The sequence below is a fragment of the Sturnira hondurensis genome, unplaced genomic scaffold, assembly GCF_014824575.4.
Source record: "Sturnira hondurensis isolate 20B ecotype Veracruz unplaced genomic scaffold, ASM1482457v3 Scaffold0005252, whole genome shotgun sequence".
Taxonomy (NCBI): Eukaryota; Metazoa; Chordata; class Mammalia; order Chiroptera; family Phyllostomidae; genus Sturnira; species Sturnira hondurensis.
The window spans coordinates 4,057,440-4,076,900 of NW_028077883.1; the positions used below are offsets into that span (position 1 = coordinate 4,057,440).

The window sequence follows — 19,461 nt, forward strand, 5'->3', positions numbered from 1 at the left end:
GTGAGCCATCATTAAGGTGCATCATGACAGCACTTCATTAAGTTATGAACATACAGAGTTCAAACCCACACAAATTCAGTGACAACTGTTAGCTCTTGTGAGGACCGAATTAACCTAGCTTCAGTTGCTGGGACAATCACTTGAGACCAAAGTTTCTACTTACTGAGTGGTTCTTGAATCATTTATCAGCTTACCGCCATGTATAACTATCTTTTAATATTCGTGGAGAAAAGTACTTCTGCTCACTATAATGATCCCAGGACAACACAAATTCTAGATGTAAGGAAGGCCGACCACAGTCAAGTTCACATTCTTGAGCTCTCAGGAACAAGGATTACTCTTTTGTTCTCCCTCTTGTTCGCTCACTCTCTGTCACAAACACATGCTTAGCCTTTTATGCAAAGAACAAATGGAGAAATATGACTAATCCATCCATTTTGTATTTCAGTCAACATTCTAGGCCTTACATTTTTAGACATTCTGAAAATGTCTAAAATAATAGAAAATCTGTTCTCTGGTACTTTTTTAGCTCTGAAATCATGACTGTTCACCAAAATTAGAGTGGTTTTAGAATTAGGAGCAACAGGATAGTCTTGTGGAATAAACAGTGGATCTGAAATCAGAAGATCTGCATTTCAAATCCACTTTCCTGACAAGTGAAAGCAGACATTGCCTTGCCCACATTGAGTACTCAAATGTTTTCTTTTCACCTACAACTGGAGACACCACACGATACGGGAGAAGTCACTGAGGTATTCATGAACTTGCCCGAGTATTTGCCTCAGTAACATTCATTTGAACAACACTGCTTAAAGGTATCTGCCATGTTTGTTCCTACTGAAATGAAATACCAGAGAAGCACTTTTCCACACTTTATTCACAGAATAAGTAAAATCCTCATTTTCTTCTTAATCGCTACTAATCCACTACAATTTGTTTTGCAGAATAAACACAAATCTTACTCTTCTAAAATCAGCTGGATGATGGGTGGAGTCCTGGGCAGTTCTGGAGGTCCGGATGAGGGGCAGAAGGACAGAGAGGTGGCTTCTGGCTCTTCCATCACTTAGGTTTTCTACATCAACAGATGAGTAGCGTTCTTTTCTCTTTCCTCAACTTACCTCTGGCAAACCCAGTCTGGGACCATTATCAGATAGACAAGATCACCCTCTTGTTAAAACAAACAGTACATTAGACTGAAATGGCATGAGTGATCTGGTGTCTTTGACGTTTAATGGGAGAATAAATTACGTACTGAAGACAGAAACAACAGCACTGGGCACAGACGCAGGGCAAGTGCTGTGGGAAAGCCTATCTTGGTGGTGTCTGGGAATTTTAAGCTCTGGAGAAAAGAATGAACTAACATTAGGAATAACAAAGTCATTAGTGTATATTCCTTAACAGATGTTAAAGTTTTAGCTAGACATGAAACTTTGGATAAAATAGGCTTTTAAATTTTTTTTAAATTTAAGAGTAAGAAAAATCCTCTCCTATTAGCCATTGGTGAACATTGCATTACCATTATTATTCATTGCCATGGAGACCAATTACTTCTTAGTTTTCTAATTCACATGTAGTCTGCATTATCGCAAGTAAAATAAAAATCACAAGGATGCTACTGCCAGTAATGTTGACATTTCCCCAATATGTAAATCCTAATTTGTATTAAATTTTTGGAGAAATGTACACTGCAGTAAATGAAATGTCCTTTCATAGAGAGTACTTTAAATGATGAAATAATGTTTAGCTCAATATATACACACTATGCTTTACATGCAGCCAAACTGACCTAGGAATTATGATATACCTTAGGTGTATGATAATCGATATGTTTAGAGTAAATGTTATTGAGAAGAATATAATCTTTGAATATAAAACAGTAGTTTAAGAATAAGTAACTTCTATAAATTCAGTATCTATTTTGCTATTCACCCACTGATCTAGAAATTTTATGCACCATAACTGCTGAGGAAAAGTAGATAAATAAATAATGAATGCTGTTGATACTTAATGTAGTTTTCAAAGGCTGAAAACTTTTCCCCCAAAATCTGTATTTAAAACCTGTCACTTCAGTTTAAAAAAAAGCCAAAACTTTTACTATTTTTCACTCTAGTATACAAAAGCTTTGAAACAATTTCCTCTAAGGAAATTAATTTTAAAAGAGGAGGACAGGAGGGGGCCTTTAATTTCCAAGAATATCCACCTGAAAAAGTAACTTTACAGGAAGAGAGCATCTGAATATCTTAAAACAAAGTAATTAAAAATGTTGGCATTCCACAAACTAAGCATAGCATAAAATGACACAAAAGGGAAATGTAATGAAGAGATAAAAATCTGAAAGGAAATTGATTAAAACACACGAGCACACACACACTGCATGTAGTCATTCAACATTGTATGCTGCCTGGCTCTGTATTGTCTTTTAAAATATAATCATAACTTCCTAACATATAAGACAAGAAAGCTCTCAAGATGCTCATGAAAAATTCTAATCAAATTTCACTCCAGAGTTAGTGATCTGTTAGAATACTAGGCCTAAATAAATCTGTCATGTTAAATCAGGAACCAACACACACTATTTTCCATAGCAGGAGCTATATAAATTACAAGCTCCCCCATGTTTTTGTTAACTAGACTTGGTACACTTAAAAATAAGCGGTCCTCTCCATCTAGAGTACTCCAATACAAATGTTTTGATATCTTTTAGAGTTTATCATTCCTTGTGATGCTCAATCTTTACAAAAAACCACAAGAGGATTTGCAATTACTGCCTACTATCTTACACAGTAAATATTGCATTTCTTCTGTTTTTAAATCCATATGTTTTGCTGTATGAGGTTTTAGAAAGAAGCAATGTTACTAGATTTTCTTTTGGTTGTCACTGATGATTTAAGCTTAAAGATCATTCATTTTAACACTAAAATCCTGTTATATTCTCATTTGAGTTGTTCTATTAATCTCAAAGGTAGACTTTATGTATTACCATTACAAAAATAAGTATTTGCATAATACTTTATGATTTTACATCTATTACAAACACATCACAGGGAGCCTGAGGATGCATTCAGTAGCTTGTCATTCACTACTCAAGACCCTTCAGAACCAAACAAGGGGGAGGGTGACATTCTGCTAATGGCACAAGTAAAAAAAATGAATCTAAATAACAAACCTTGAAGTTTTAAAAACACAAAAGAAATTTTAAAAATACAAAAATATGATCCATGTGTAGAAACAAGATAGTTTCCATTTATAAAACTCTATGTCCTCTTTGCAGAAGCGGGGTGTGTTTGAAGATTTATGTATTTGTTGTAACACCTATTTAAATTGTCTAAAACTACACTATAAAACTAAAGGAAATTACCATCTTCTTGCTGGGTTATAAAATAATATATTAAAATTGAATGTATCTATTTAAAGAATTCAGCTATTCTTCAGCCTTGTGAAATAACCTAAGTACCATGTCTTTATTACTCTACCCTTAACCCTATAAATATTCATAAAGAATGTTTAAGAGAGAAATAATAATAATCTAACATGTTTAGAAATTACTATGCTGTTGCATAATTTCTTCCTGGTAAAACAATTCCAAAGGACATTATTTAACGCGCCTCTGTATTTTCTTCCATAACCACCAGTCCAGATAAAAAATACGGAATGCTCCGTTATGTCACCTCACAGCACGTAAGGCTACTTGTAAACAATATGACTCTATACTGAATACATATCCCTTGAGTCATCACCTACTTAACATTTTTAAATGTAGTTTCATACCCAGCATAACACCATCTAAAACACACACACACACACACACCAGAGCAGTGTGCAGAAAAGGAATGAGGTGGAGAGCAAGAAATGGAGCACGCTGTTGTTTCTCATTCATGCAGTATAGTGATGTCAGTGTCTGCAGCGGCAGAGGCAGCAGCAGGAGCCTTGACCTGTGGAGACTAAAATCCACTGAAGTCAGAACCTTGCAGAATTCAAAAGAAACTGAGTAGGTAATCGTTTGAAAAATTGCTCAACTGGTCATAGTATAGATTTGAAATGGCTAAGAAAACAGAATAGAATAGTTGTACACTTTTAATTTGGGTAGCTCTCCAGCCAGGCGGGATGTGGAGAAGTAACATAAAGGTAGTATCACCAGAGGGCTGGGGACAGAAAAGTCTACATTCAAAATCATTTCAATGTAAGAAACTGACAATATCACCTGGTGCTAAAAACAGCAGAAAAGCCTCTTCCATTCCCAGTACCAGCTCTCTGATGATGCAAATCTGCCTACTGCACAACCAAGCTCAGAAGTGTTTTCATCATGATTGCATTAAATTCGGATGTGCCACACTACATACAACAAAGAGGATAGTTTAAGCCTGATCACAAATTTCATTAAAACTGCTTGATAATGGACCATGTAATTCCTAAGCAATTAAGGCTTTTGAAGGATGCAGAAAAACAAGTTGTACCATGATCTGTTGTAAGATGCTAGTGTTTATCAACAAAAGAGGAGAAGGTACTAGATGGCCATTATACTGTTGTCGCAATTGCCGAAACTACTCTTACTCTGCCCACAAAACCCTCTGTACACAATCTGTCTGTAATGCTTCTTTTATGGCTCTTATATTAGTCCCTAAAAGAAAATCCCAAAACTCAATGTATGCACTGTTGAAGCCAAATCACTCAAAATTTATGTAACTGCTGCCTTCTTTTCATTCTGTTACCTCTCATTTCATGTAGCTCTAGAAAATGTGCAAGAGAGTTGCATATGGCATTAATCTGTTAGAAAATGGTGGCCTTTTCTATAAAATACAGCCCAAGATGTGTGTTCAGTGGTGGTCATTATTAGGGCGATCACGTTGTTTTCATTCATTCATTCAGGATTTGCTGGAGGATGTCAGTTTCTGCAGCAGCTGGCTTGACCTGGGGGAGGAGTGGGGGAGCAAATTCCTCCTGGTGCATACAGATTACAGGATGTATTTCTTGGTGCTCATGTACTCATACCTTGCCTCACCACCAAGTGGTCTGAAAACAAGTGCCTTAACAATGTTAATTACAGGTCAGAAATATTAAAACAAAAACACCAAAACTGCAATCTATCATAACAGAAGCACTTTCTCCAAGTCTAAGACCTTCATTAAGAAAACTCCATTAAAAAATTCCACATACCACATAAACATTGTACAGAGAGCTTCACTGTGTTTCCCTTCTAAGCAGAGATTTTCCACTTAGCATGATCTGTCCTCTCCACAATGCAGCAGCAGGAGCAGCAGCAGCAGCAGCAGCAGCATCTGTAGCTCTAGCCTGGTATCTAATAATATTAGCTACTCCACTCTCCCTTATGAGCTTTAAGTCCCTGTTTTGGCTAGTTTTCCTTTTCTCCCCAAGGACTCAACTAGATCATGCACTATGTCCCTAGACATAAAACAAAACCAATCCAAAACAGAAAACCTTAAGGGAAGCCAACAGCATCCACTAGTTCACCATTACCTTTGACACCTAACAAAAAAGAAACTTGAGATCCTTTAACAGCTCAACTGAACTGTAAAGTGTGCTTAAAAATGGAAGGAAAAAGTGAGCACACTTCACAAACAGGTCTTTAAAATTCACCATGAAAATGTCGAATTGGGCATAAACTCTTTCCAGTGCAGTACTGCTCTGATGCATACTACATAGACAAGGGGGGTGGGGGGAGCAAGCCAAAACACTACACATTCTAACTGCACATCCCAAACTGTTCCCTCTACACATCCTTACAACAAATATCCTTACATCACAACTAATGCCACCCCCTTTCAAAAAATTTTTCTTGTAGTCAGAGACATTAGGAACTTTGAACGAAAGCACAAAGAGGCTGCTAGAGAGTTTGTGTGTGTGTTTTTGTGTGTGTGTTTCGCCCTCCTTCTCCCGCTACAAACAGTAAACATACAAGTGAGCTGATCAGCTCTTAAATTGAAAAACCTTTCTACGCAGGTGAGTGATGGAAGATAAAATCTGAGGGGCAGCTGGAGGGTCAAATAAAGTTGCTTTGCAGTTCGCTCCTCCAAGCCCCGCAGCGACCGCAAGGGGTGAGATTCCCAAAGCCACGTTCACACCTTCGATAATGCACTAGCAAAGAGAAGCCCGGAGAGGCTGAAGTTTCCGAGGGCACCGTCGGGGAGACGCAGCCCGGGAGGACGGAAGGGTTGGGCTCGCTACCTCTGCACACGGGCGAGCCGGGGCTCCTTCTCTCAGGTGAGTTGCTCCTCCGGTGGCTCTCGGGAGACCGTCTTGGGCGGCCCTTGGTCCGCGGCGCCTGGTCGGTCGGGGCCCCGGCCGGTGGCGGCGTCGGGCTGGGCGGGCTGGGGCCGCGGGCCGTGCCGGGCCCCGGGAGGCTGCCCAGCGAGGCAGCGGGCGGGCGCGTGGGACTGTGCTGGCTGCCCCGCAAGAGCTGATAGGGAACCGTGGCGCGGATGGGCTGCAGCAGCCGACCGGCGCCCGCAGCCGGAGCGCAGCCCACTCCGCCGCCTCCCGCACCGTTCCCACTCCCGGCGACAGGGACCGCGGGAGGGGAGCCCGCGGCGCTGCGCCGCATCCTCTGCGGCGGAGGATGAGGGGTCTGGGAGGAACTGGAGGAGGAGGAGGCAGTGGACATGGTGGCTCCGCCGGCCCTGGACGACGCCAGCCGAGCCGGAGGCGCAGAGCGGGAGGCGCGCGAGCGTGTGGGAGCCGGCGCGATAGTGCGTGCGAGTGTGTAAGGGGGAGGGGCGGGGGTATCGGGGAGGGGGAGGAGTCTCCCGGCTCCCCCTTCCCAACGCACACCCCCGCCGCCTTAAGCGAGGGGGAGGGGAAGGCTGCGAAAACAAACGTCCAACGGCCCCAACTGCCCGGTCGGGCTGGCTGTGGCGGTCACGGCCGGGGCCGCGAGGAGCTCGGAGCCGGCGCCGACCAGGGCATAGCGCTGACAGGGTAGAGGGGCAACCGTCCGGATCAAGGAGCCCCGGGGGCCGTTCTCAGCCAGGCGGGGTTGCACACTCCGGAGAGCCGGGATTCCTGCTCCTGGGAACCGGGTAGGGAGTAAGGGCCTTGAGGTGTCTGTTTCGCCCGGGAACCCTCGCCACCGCAAAAGCCACCGCCGCCGCCTCTGCCCGCGCCTCACTCCAAAAGGCAACTAATTCCCCCACCCGCACCCTGTCCCCAGCACCGCCTCCGGGTGCTTCGGACCCGGCAGCTGCCGCAACGCACATTCCCATTGGCTCCACCGCTCTCCACCCGAATTAGAGTGATTGGTTCCAGAATACGAGTGAGAGGAGTATCTACCAATGAAAGTGTTGAGTTCTACTTAGGAGGTGGGGCGTGAAGGGTGGAAGAGTGAGGAGGGGGCTAAATAAGCAGTGAGAGGCGTGAGAGTTGACAGCCTTTGAGGTGAGAGCCAGACTTCAATTGGGATTCCTTAGGAAAGTGAGTCCGTGTGTCTGCGCGTGCCCCAACACCCACAGACACGCGCACGCCCTGGTGTGCAGGTTTCGAGGGCTCCACCCTCCTGGGGCCCATTGTACAACTTGAGACATAGGACACTTAAAGGAAACTTTACGTTGCAAGCGCACCTGTTCAAGTAGGATGTTTTGAAGTTGGAACCAGATGCCAATTCTTCCCCTCTAATTCTAGTAATCTGAGTTTTCGTATGAGTAGACGACTTGATCCAAAAAAAAACCAAAAACAGTGTTTGGATGCTGGGTTGAACAATGGGTTGATACTTTTCACAGCCTATCCTAACATTTGTAGTTATTCGGTGAAACCAGATAATCAAATTTTAGGGTCCAAGACAATTACTCTGAATTGCAGGGGTCAAAAAGGACTTGTGCATCATTACACCGTCGGTTAGATATATTAATGGAGGGCACCCTGTTGCCTTTCCCCAGAAGCAGATGGCCCCTTGGGAGAAATAAATACCAGACTTAATGTAACAATCCACTCTGGTAAATTTGGTTTTTATTCTGCAATGAAACTGAAGAGATACAAAGATTTTGGATGAAGTTTACCCTACAATAAACCAAAGTTTTAAACCTTAATTAAGCAAGAACAATTAATTTAAAGATCTACACTTAGTACCCTCTATTAATTTCCTTGAGATAAAAAAAGAGAAATGGGAAGTCACATTGGTCTACTCTTGTGTCTGCCCACACTAGCAAGCTTCCTCTGATTTCAGGCAATTTATGCAGGGGTCAGTTTCGCTTAGAGGAGCCATCCTTCTCTGTTTCCTTGTGCCCACAGACCAGAAAACACAGTAGGTTCTACAAAAAGTAGATGAAACAAACCTGGTATAAATACTGGAGTTGCATCTAATACTTCATCCTGTTAAGACTAGTAATAGTTCCTCACTTTATCACACATTAGAATAATGAACATCTATTGAACATTCACCACGTGCCAGTCACTGTTCTAAGAATGTTTTATGTGTTAACTCATTCAGTCCTCCTATAATCCACAAGTAGACACTATTATTAGCCCCACTGTGTTCTCAGCTGAGGCACAAAAAAGCTAAATGTCTTGCCTGAGATTACTCAGCTAGTAATTGGGGAGTTAAGAATCTAACCTAACTTGAGTTTGTGAGTAAGCCCTCTTCTTTGGCACAGCACAACTTAAAGATGTGGAGTACGTGTTTGTAGAGTATTTTCAATAGTCCACAAATCTCATGTGGGAGGTAAGTTCCCACTAGTTCAAAAGAAATTTTACAAGTGAAGACAGACCACTACATATATATTTTTGCTTTCTATAATAGTATATTTTAATTATAAATACAGGAAAGACTTTACACTTTCAAATGTGGTATAACTGACCTATTGTGTCACTGTTTCCACCTAAGTTAAAGATTCCTCGTTAATTAGGAAATTGCACTTTCTTGAGGAAAAATAATGATAAATGCCTTGCTTCTTTCCAATGACATTTTCAGCATATTATGAACAGATAGATTTAATAGATTAAAATACATGAAGGTGAGAAAATGCTGGCAAATGGCTGAGTTGTTGATTTGATTACAGCATGGTTTCATAATAGAAATGTTATCTCTGGCACTCCTAAACATAAGCATGGAACAACCTCAACACATTAAATTAAAATAATTCTAAATCTATACCAAGCCACAGTCATAATATCAATACTTCGTGTGGGTTCAAAATAACCTACCTGTCCACATTTTAAAGACTTTGTATTTGTTCATATTTACCATAGCCAACTTCAATCAGACATCTAAAGTAAATCTCAATAACCCACAGAAAGAACTACAGGGGTGGGAACTTCTTTGCCCAAAGAAGTAGTTTTATAGGAAAATAATGCAATAATTAGTAAATAATAATATAAGAATAAACACTGTTTTGTACACCCATGACTGTAAATCTACTTTTGCCCACCCCTGTAGTATGACCATAAAGCACTAGTTTCTTTTTAAAAATATTTTATTTAATTTTAGAGAGAGGTGAAGGGAAGAAGGAAGAGAGGGAGAGAAACATCAATGTGTAGTTGCCTATCAAGTGCCTCCACTGGGAACCTGGCCCACAACCCAGGCATGTGCCCTGACTGGGAATTGAACCGTCAACCCTTTGGTTCACAGGCCAGCGCTCAATCCACTGAGCCACACTAGCCAGGGCCAAGAGACTAGTTTCTGTTAATGATAAGTCATCCTGACCTATTTGGGGGTTCAGTCACCTTCTCTTTGCTAAAGAAACCTTGGTTGTCTCTTAACCTGAATTCTCACGAAATAAGTACTGATTTTCATGAGTAAGGAATTCATTATTTAAACAAATCAAATGTAAGCCAAAATAAACTAAACCCAATGACTACTTTCAAATGTCCATTTGTTCAGTTCTTAATATTTTATTCTTTTAAGGATTTCCAGGGGGATAACAGAGGCTTTACGAAAAGGTTCTCCTCAGTAAACTGGAAACTGCTTGGAAGGAGGGGCGGACTGCTGGGCTAGGAGAGTATTGCCCCACTCCAGTGCTGGCTGTGAGATAGGCCCCAGTGCAGATTACTGCTGTGGTGACAATCTCTGGAAAGTCTACATAAGACTTAATGTTAGTAATGCCCTCTTGACTGTGTTGTCCTGGCTAGAAGAAGAAGACAACACTGAAAGCACAATTTGGTGACATAGGAAATACCCTTTTCTCAGTAGCCCACGTCTTGTCTGTCTGTGGGACAAGAATTGACCATTAGAGCTAATTTGAGGTAGAATCTTATTATACGTACTTTTTAGTTCATAAATGGTAATGGACTGTATTTTAGGTTTAAATGAGAACTTGGAGTCACTGGCCACATATGATTACTATGCAGCCCCATCTGGAGAGTGAATGAGAAAAGGAACCTGCAGGCCTACAGAGCTACGGAAACCTCCCTTCTTGTTTCATCCAGGTTTGCCAGGCCACTCACCCAAGGCCCATCCAAATGTAAGAAGCAGTCCAGGCTGTCAGTATTAGCAATGAGGTCATGGCTGAAAGAGAACACTAAACAGATCTGCACTGATGTTCATCTTAAGCTGATTAAGCTCTCATGTAGGTGGATTCTTTATAGCAACAGCAACAAAAAAAGCCTTGCCTGAATTCTTGTCCCTGGCAGATGCTTACAGTAAAACTCCTTACTGCTTGTGACAGCCTACGTGCGCCTTTGCACTAGGTAGGTGTTTCCTCTGCCTGAAAAGTTCTTGCCCCAGATATCCATGTGGCTTTCTCTCTCTGCTCCATCAGGTCTTTCCTCAGATTTCACCACCTGCATGGTGACAGCTTTTCTGAAAACTCTTTTTTTTTTAATTGCAAGCACTCCCTAGGCACTCTCCACTCTACCCTACTTTTTTCCCCCCAGAGCATCTGTCACCATTGTAACATATTGTGTATCATAATTATTTTTTGTTCCACCTATCTAGAACAGGGGTGTCAAACTCAATTTCACCGGGGGCCACATCAGCCTAATGGTTGCCTTCAAAGGGACGAATGTTAATTTTAGGACTGTATAAGTGTAACTACTTCTTAACAGTTACGTGAGAGCTCAGTGCTATCACAGGGCAGAAACAAGGTGCAGGGCTGGATAAAATGAGGTGGAGGGGCTGATTCAGCCTGCGGGCCTTGTGTTTGCCACCTGTGATCTAGAATATAAGGGCCATTAAAGTAAGGCTTTTTACCTGTTTTATAACCACTGAATCTCCACAACAGTGCTCAGTACATGGTAGACAATATTTGCTCAGTGTTGTTGAAAGAGTAGCAAATTCTATACAGTGCTTGTCTGATGAACTAAAACTGTGCCTTTCATCAGGAAAAATATTTGATGATAGCAGGTATGTCTCTGCTGCAAAGGCATAGCGACATAGTAAACAAATGTTCCATGTGGCTACTGTAAACCAGAGAGATAGCTGCATTGTGGCTGCCATTCAAAGAGAAAGCATATCTTGTATTATGGTCCTAATACCCACAAAGTGAAAAATATTAGTCTTTGGAGGCTCATCTAAGCTCGAAAGTGGAATTGGTAATGAAGAAAAGGCAGTTGAAAGTTGCAGGAAAAAAATAACCAACTGAAATTGACTGAGAAGGACAGTTGAGAAGGATCAGTTAGGGAGTGACATCTGCTAATTTGTAGTTAGCTCCATCTCACTGGTAGAAACAGCTATTCTCAAGAGGCCTATATAAAGGAACTGAAAACAATTATATTTAATTAGGTAGAAAGGAACATTTCATGTAAATAATAAAAAAAAATTGCTTTCTCCCCCCAGCTTTGAAGTATAATTGATATAAGAAAGACTGTGTAAGTTTATATAATGTAATGGTGTGATATAGGTTAGTATGCAAAATTATTAACTCAGTAAGTTAGTTAACAAATCTGTCACTTCTCAGAGTTAAAAAAAATTTTGTGGCGAGAACTTTTGAAACCTATTCTCTCAGGGACTTTTAAATATACAACATCGTATTCTTAATTATAGTCACCATAATGTACCTTATATCCCCAGAATTTATTCATCTTATATTGGAAGTTTGTAACTTTTATTTTAAAAGATTTTATTTATTTATTTTTACAGAGAAGGGAAGGGAAGGGGAAAGAGAGGGAAAGAAACATTAGTGTGTGGTTTTCTCTCATGCACCTGGCATGCAACCCAGGCATGTGCCCTGACTGGGAATCGAACCGTCAACCCTTTGGTTCACAGGGCAGTGCTCAATCCACTGAGCCACAACAGCCAGGAAGAAGTTTGTATCTGTTGACCACCTTCACCCATTTATCCATGTGTAAGTGAGGCCATATAGTATTTGTCTTTCTCTATCTGACTTAAGCCACTTAGCATAATGTCTTCAAGATTCAGCCATGTTATCACAGATGGCAGGATTTTCTTTTTTATGGCTGAGTGATGTTCCATTGTATATATTTACCACATTTCCTTCAGCTATTTATGCACTGATGGACGTTTAAGTTGTTTACTTGCTTGGCTATTGTAATAATGCTGCAGTGAACATGGGGGTGCCAATCTCACTTCAAGATACTGGTTTCTTTTTCTTCAAATATATGCCTGAAGTGGAATTGGCTGGATCATATGGTAGTTCTATTTTTAATTTTTAAAGACCCTCCACATTGTTTTCCATAGTGGCTGTACCCATTTACATCCCCACTAATAGGGTTGCCTCATCTCCATATCCTCACCAGGATATGTTATGTCTTGTCTTTTTGTTTTGTTTTTTTAAGATTTTATTTATTTAGCTGAGAGGGGAAGGGAAGGAGAGAGAGAGAAACATCAATGTATGGTTGCCTCTCGTGTGTCCCCTGCCGGGAACCGGGAACTGGCCTGCAACCCAGGCATGTGCCCTGACTGGGAATCGAACTGTGATCATGTGGTTTGCAGGCCCGCTAGCTGCTCAATCCACTGAGGTACACCAGCCAGGGCCTTTTTGTTTTTTTTTTTTATTTTAATTTTTATTTAGTTCTTGTTCAAGTACAGTTTTCTGTCTTATATTCCCAGCCCTGCCCCCACCCAGTGCTCCCCACCTCCCTCCCATTTCCGCCCCCCCACCTTAGTTATTGTATGTCTTGTATGTCTCTCTTTTTGGTAACATATTCTTACGAGTATGAGGTGATATCTCATTGTAGTTTTGATATGCATTTCCCTCATGATTGGTGATGCTGAGCACCATTTCATGTACCTGTTGACTATTTGAATATTTTCATTGGAAAAATATCTATTTGGATTCTTTAGTAATTTTTAAACTGGATTGTTTGGTTTTTTGCTATTGAGTTGTATGAGTTCCTTATACTTCCTTATACTTTTTGGGAACCTTTTATCAGATATGTGCTTTGCAAATATTAGTCTGTGGATTGCCTTTTTCTTTTGGTGGTCATTTCTTTTGCTGGACAGAAGGCCTTTTCATTTGCTGTAGTTCCACTGGTTTATTTTTGCATTTTGTTATTTATGCTTTGGGTGTCATAGCCACCGAATTTTTGCTAAGACCAATGCCAAGGAGCTTTTCCCATGAGTTGTTTCTAAAAGAAGTTCAGAAGAAGCAGTAGAAATAGGTGCCGTTTTATTTTCAACTGCTAAATATAAAGAGTAAATATGCGGTATTTCTACCAGGTCTGAGGACAGTGACGAGGACAACCAGATTTTCAGCTTTCGTCTCCACAGCAATCCCTGTTCCCATCTGTGATGCCAGGGGCACATCCCCTATGCTGAAACATAAGTAGACTTTTATCAATTAACTAAAAGACTATATTTTGCAAAGCCAACACATTCAAAGACTAAAGATGTGAGGACCAAAGTACTGCAAACATCATCTTTCCATGCTGTGATATTCCACTTGTGTTAGTTCCAAACATGTCAACAGTACCTGAGAACAGTTGTAGTCCTATAAGGAGAGTATGCTTGACGACCATGGTGTTACTTTTGAAATGAGAGTTGACAGTGATTAAGTGTGTCAGGGATTAATTTCCTATGTGGCTGAATTTTCCTTTTGCCATGTGAGTGTGTTGAGGGACCACTGTCAAAGTGCAGTCTCTTCATCACCAGTGCTTGACTGGAGAAGTTTCTTTGGGCCTTAAACTTTTTGTAGCACACAATTTTCAGTGTCCACTCAGCATCTTATTGCAAAGGCCCATATTAATACATCTAATAGGCCTACACGAGAGTTGAATAGCAGCAATACTACTAGCATCAGGCCTTAGTTAACTCCTCATCAAGTTACTCATTGAATGTCTTTATAGTGTCAGACACTGTTCTATACTTTGTAGGGCATCCCTGTTCTCACACTTTTGGGAACCATAGTCCATCAGAGGCAACAAGAGAGGCCTACAAATAACAGTTAAAAAACCATGTCTAAACATATGTCGTTCATAGGAGAGATGCCAATAACATGGAAGTGATGGGAGGGAAAGATAAGTTTTGAGGATAGGCTTCAGGAAGAAGAGAGTGAAGAAGTTTGTCATTAGGAATGCATAGCCTATGTCAGGAGGTGATTGAAGAGTCTGCTTTGACTGATGGTTGATGGAAGATACGTTTTTATCTGTTGCTGATGGGTCATGGAGATTGCACTTTATCAAGCATGCAGCGGGAAGCTGCTGAAGATTCTTTAGTGGGTAGAGAGAACATGGGGGCTGTGTGCTTTATGAAGATCGATGCAAGAATGGTTTACAACCTAGGATGGAGACTGCCAATGGGAGGACAGTTTTTCAGGCTTTGAGAATAGTCTGCGTGAGTTTAGGTGGTGAGAGTTGCGGGGGGAGATAGAGGACATGGAGAGGAAGAAAAGATGAGAGTGATGCTCATTCTCAGCCCCTGGACCTTGAACGCAGGAGGTTGGGCAACTCTGAAGGTCCAGGCTTGGATGCTTGCAAGGATAGCGTTGCCTTTACCAGGAACAGGGCAGCCAAGAGGAAGAGTAGGTTTGGGGAGAAGATAATGAATTTAGCTATGAATGAAACCACCAGAGGATATTTACATGGAGGCAGGGTTTTTTCCCTTTGTTTTTCAGAGATATAATTGACATTCAGCACAGCATGAGTTTAAGGTAGACAGTATAAAAATGTGACTAACATTTATTGTGAAATGATGATTCCCACAGTAAGTTTAGTTAACATCCGTAATCTCATATAGGTACAAGAAATAAAGAGAAAAAGTGTTTTGGAGGCAGTTTTAAAATGATAGTGATGTTGAGATATGGATTTGGGGGGTTATCCTTGCACATATGATAGTTAAAGGCATGAATAAATGAAGCTGGCGAGGGAGAGAAGCATAGAAATAAAGAAAAAGAGGATCACGGGCAAAAATTGAGAAACTGTACATTAGCGGGCAAGGGAAGAGTTGAACAAAAACAACAACAATGAAAAACACTAGTAAAGAAGGCCACAGAAGCACTTTTTAATAAAACAGAGTTTGGCATCTCTGCAGATAAGTGTGGTAGATGCCTTGTGGGTATCTGGCAGCTCATGACCCTCTTCTCTGAGAAAGAATCCTCTCCTAGCACACACAGGGCTTGGGCCTGATGGCTACGTTTGTATGAAATAACCTTGTGGGTGGTTTGACCTGAGTTGGACAATTGACCAATGCTGGATCAATCAAATTTCTCCCCTGGAATTTGGAATTAGGAAGTACAGTACACTTCTGTTAGGGGCATGACCTGGGTGAGCACAGAAACTTGAGCATAGGGTGGCCATCCTTTGTCATAGGCACCGAGTAGCACAGGAAACCGGCCTCCTGAGAGAAAAGAACAACGCAGTGACTTGCAGGAAATAGAAATGAGACCAGGTGATGTGGGGTAGGGAAGGGAGAGGGCCTGAGAATGTGTTTATTTGCCCATGATGACTGTTCTCTGTCTTGTCTTTCTTCTTCAATCCTTTAAAGCCATCTCCACACCTGCCAACCCCCGACATAACCTCGGCATAGTTATTCCTACTAACAGACTTACAAATCTTCCTCTTCCCTCCTCAGGGGCTTCATTTCTTCAGTTTTCCCCTTTCCTCTTGTCCATCATCAAATTGTTGATTATTGCTAAATGCATGAACATATCCTACCCCAACATTAAAAAGTAGCAAAACAAAGATTCCTGTGTTGTCCCTTTCCGTCTGCAGTTCTACACCTCTGATCCCTCACAGCAGCACTGCTGTTTAAAAACCTTTTAGGTGTACAGTTACATTCCACTCAGCATGGTATTAGTTTTAGATGTATAGCATAGTGGCTAGACATCTATATTATTTCCAAAGCGATCTCCCCAATAAGTCTCACACCCACTGGACACCACACGCAGTTATTACAGTATTACTGACTCTATTTCCCTACTGTACCTAGTTCGTTACTGCCAATTTGTGCTTCTTAATTCCCCCACCCCCACCTGACAAACCTCAGTTTGTTCTCCGTGCCTGTGATAGAGTTGTCTGCGAGTCACCTCTGACTTCCTGTTCAGTCTACTCCTATCTGGCTCCTACACCATCGTGCCGCTGAAAACTGCCAGTCAGTGCTGTCAACAGCCTCCACGTGCCAGACCCCGCAGATATTCCCTGGACCTCGTCCTACCCCGATTTTTGGTAGTTTTCAAGATAATTGGTCAGGCTCAACTTCTCAAACAGATACTTCCTTTTGCTGTCGGGGCACTGCAATTACCTGGTCTGTCTCCTACATGAGCCACTGCTGTTTGGTGTCTTTCGGTGGATTTTCTCCTTTAGTCCCCTCTAAAAATTGGGCTCTATTCTCTGCTTTCTTCATGATACATTTACCTTGTTGGTAATCTCAGCCATTCTCATGGCTTTCAAGATACCAAATGCTGGCAACTGCCAAATCTTTTCAGTCCAGACATTTTCTCCAAATTCTTATATTTAGATATCCAGCTGCCTGTTTGACATGTCCAGTCTCCAAGAATATCTGAAATTAATATTTCTGAAACAGAGCTAAATTTTTAATTTCTATACTCCTGTTTCCTCCATCGAAAAGAGATCCTATATTTTTCCCACTTTAGTAAAAGGTGTCACCATCCACCCAGTTATTCTAAACAAGAAAACCTGAGCACTATTCTTCATTTTTTATTCTCTGTCTCTCTTAACTCCAACCCATCATCTAGTCCTATCATTTGTGCCTCATAAATGTGTGTCTAATTCATCCACTTCTCTCCATCTCCTCTGCTACTACATTAATCCAAACCACCATCATGTTTTACCTGAGCTATTGCTATAGCTACCAACTGGTCTTCAGCTTCTACTCTTAGTCTCTTTTCTGCTTATCAGTCAGGATAAACCTGGAACTATGTTAGACCATATTGTTTCCTGCTTAAAGCAGTTCAGTGTGTTCCAATTACTTTGCAATAGAATCCAAATTCCTTAAAATAGCTTGAAAGGTCTGGCCTGCTGTGGCTTCTATCTCCTCCTCTACCCAATCTTGCTCTGTTACCCTTTAAGTTGCAGCCACAGTGGCCTCCTTTCATTTCCCCTGAGACACCCCTGCAGGGCCTTTAGGTAGGTGTATCCTCAGCATAAACACCTCCCTTTCTGGGAGTGGCTTCCTCACATTCTTCAGGTCTCTGTTTAAACGTCACATCTTCAGAGTACCCTTTGAGTCCTCACTCATCACTAACAACCTACAATAATCTGTCATTAAGCCACTTTGTTTCATTTGTGGTGCTCATTACAAGTTGTAAATATACATTCTTTTCTATGTTCCTGGTAAACCTTCCTTTTTCTATGTTCTAGTAAACCTTCACTAGACTGTACAGTCTCCAAAACCAGGGGCCTTGTTTCTTCTGTTCACTACTTGATCGTGTAACACCTTGCCAGTGCTTAGAATGGAGTAGGTGCTCTCTGATTGTTAAGACTTTATTGGTTGCTGATAGCTTCCTAGGTCCTGATTCCAACCCTTGTGCATCCTTATTATACTTTCTGTGGGGAGTTTCCTATAGTCTATCTTAAAATCCTCCTTGTTTCAGTTTAACTTATAGGTTTCATGGTTTTATAATTAAAAGTTTGATTGCGAGAGTTTTTATAAGAATGAGGTGATCAGCAATGTCGAATGTTGTTAAATGGGCAAGAAGGTTAAGGGCTAAGCAAAAGTCATTCGCTCTCATCATGGATAATCTTCAAGCCAACAGTGTCTGTAAAATGTGGCTCGTGGAAGCCAGATGATAGTTGATTTGATGAGAAGGGTGTGAAGGCAGATGCAACCAATGTAGAATGTTCTTTTTGAGAAATCTGACAGTGAAAATAAGTCATGAAATAAAAATGGGGTCTTGGGATTGAACAGTCCAAGAAAGTATATGATTGTCTAGTTTTAAAAGAATAGAGGAGAAATGACTATTGATAATGTCTATGAACCAAAGGAGGAAAACATGTAAAAGCAAGGTTTGAACGGAGAGGATTAATAGATTTTGCTTCTGTGAGGCAGTACAGGATTTGATCAAGAGCACAAGTTTGACCACGAGGGACAGTGTTTCCCCATCTTTTGCAGGAAGAAAGGAAGATAAGAGGGTGAAGGTAAAGAAAAATCTTGTACTAAGCAAAGGAAGGCTGAGCGTGGTCACTTCAGGAAGTAGCAATGCCACCTACAACTGGTTGTCAAGGGGAAGGTCAGAATCTCCTGAGAGACTTTTCCATACCACTCCTCCCTCCCTTGACTCCATCACCTTCCTGCCCAAGACTTAGGCGCTGTCCTGTCACTACCATGGAGACTCACTGTTGCTGAGGGGCACAGTGGCCTGTGGGAATGTCCCTTATTCCTTAGGTGGGATGGAACAGAAAAAAGCCTGCAATGATTGAGAAGTGTAGTCAGAAGGGAAAATGGGAGTTTGAAGAGCTGTGACATCGTGAGGAATCTGACAAGGGCGCAGAACCGTGTTTTTCAACCAAGCAGATGACCAGACATTCTTGGGGCCCTTGTTAAAAAATATAGACTTCCGCCCTCTTCCAAGGAGAGTCTATTCAGCAGGTCTGAGAGTGGGGGTGGGGCGGTAATGCATAAGTTTTAACAAGTTCCCCAGGTGATCTTTATGACCGGGCAAACTTGGAAAACAATTGGCTCAAAATGAATAACAGTTTACCAAATTTAATTACAGGCCCAACATATTTTTTCAATTCTTAGCCAAATACAAAGAAATGTTGATAACTGACATCAATTTATAGAAATTGCCCTGGGCAAACAGTTTTCAAAGAATTGGTATCTAATTCCATGGTTCCAAATAATCTGCAGAGATACTTAAAGTGTAAGACTAATTTATAGATACTTCTTTATTATAAGGAATGTCATTGAGGAAAAGGTAAATGGAACCGACGGGCTAACAGTTATTATTTATAAGATAACAAGTCAGATATTTTAAAGCATGTTCTGCTTCTAGTTTGCTTAGCTCCCAGATTAATAAACTAAACATAATAAAGTCTAGGAAGGCAACTTGATCTTACCCATTCCTAGCATTCTTAAAGGAGATCTTTAGCACACTGGCAGGAGAACTACTGAGAGTAGATTCAGTTTAAAATGGATTTTTCCATTCCCTCCCAGAAAGGGTG

General features: G+C 41.3%; 1 protein-coding gene and 1 long non-coding RNA gene across 6 annotated transcripts in view; one reads left to right on the top strand and one right to left on the bottom strand.

The window, feature by feature from the left end:
* Window positions 1-7,130, bottom strand: part of GLCCI1 (glucocorticoid induced 1) — a 96,110-nt gene extending 88,980 nt beyond the window's left edge. For 2 of the 5 annotated variants that reach the window (XM_037046408.1, XM_037046407.1), the window contains exon 1: window positions 6,184-7,110. In XM_037046408.1, the coding sequence (XP_036902303.1) occupies window positions 6,184-6,619 (436 nt within the window). In that variant the 5' untranslated portion in view covers window positions 6,620-7,110. Of the gene's footprint in view, window positions 1-6,183 lie in introns of all 5 variants that reach the window. The other 3 variants (XM_037046405.1, XM_037046406.1, XM_037046409.1) reach the window with 3 other exon arrangements.
* The window catches only part of LOC118987323 (uncharacterized), a 137,409-nt gene continuing 123,770 nt past the window's right edge, over window positions 5,823-19,461 (top strand). Inside the window, exon 1 of the long non-coding RNA XR_005066542.1 lies at window positions 5,823-6,219. This is a non-coding gene — a long non-coding RNA (uncharacterized LOC118987323). The remainder of the gene's footprint in view (window positions 6,220-19,461) is intronic.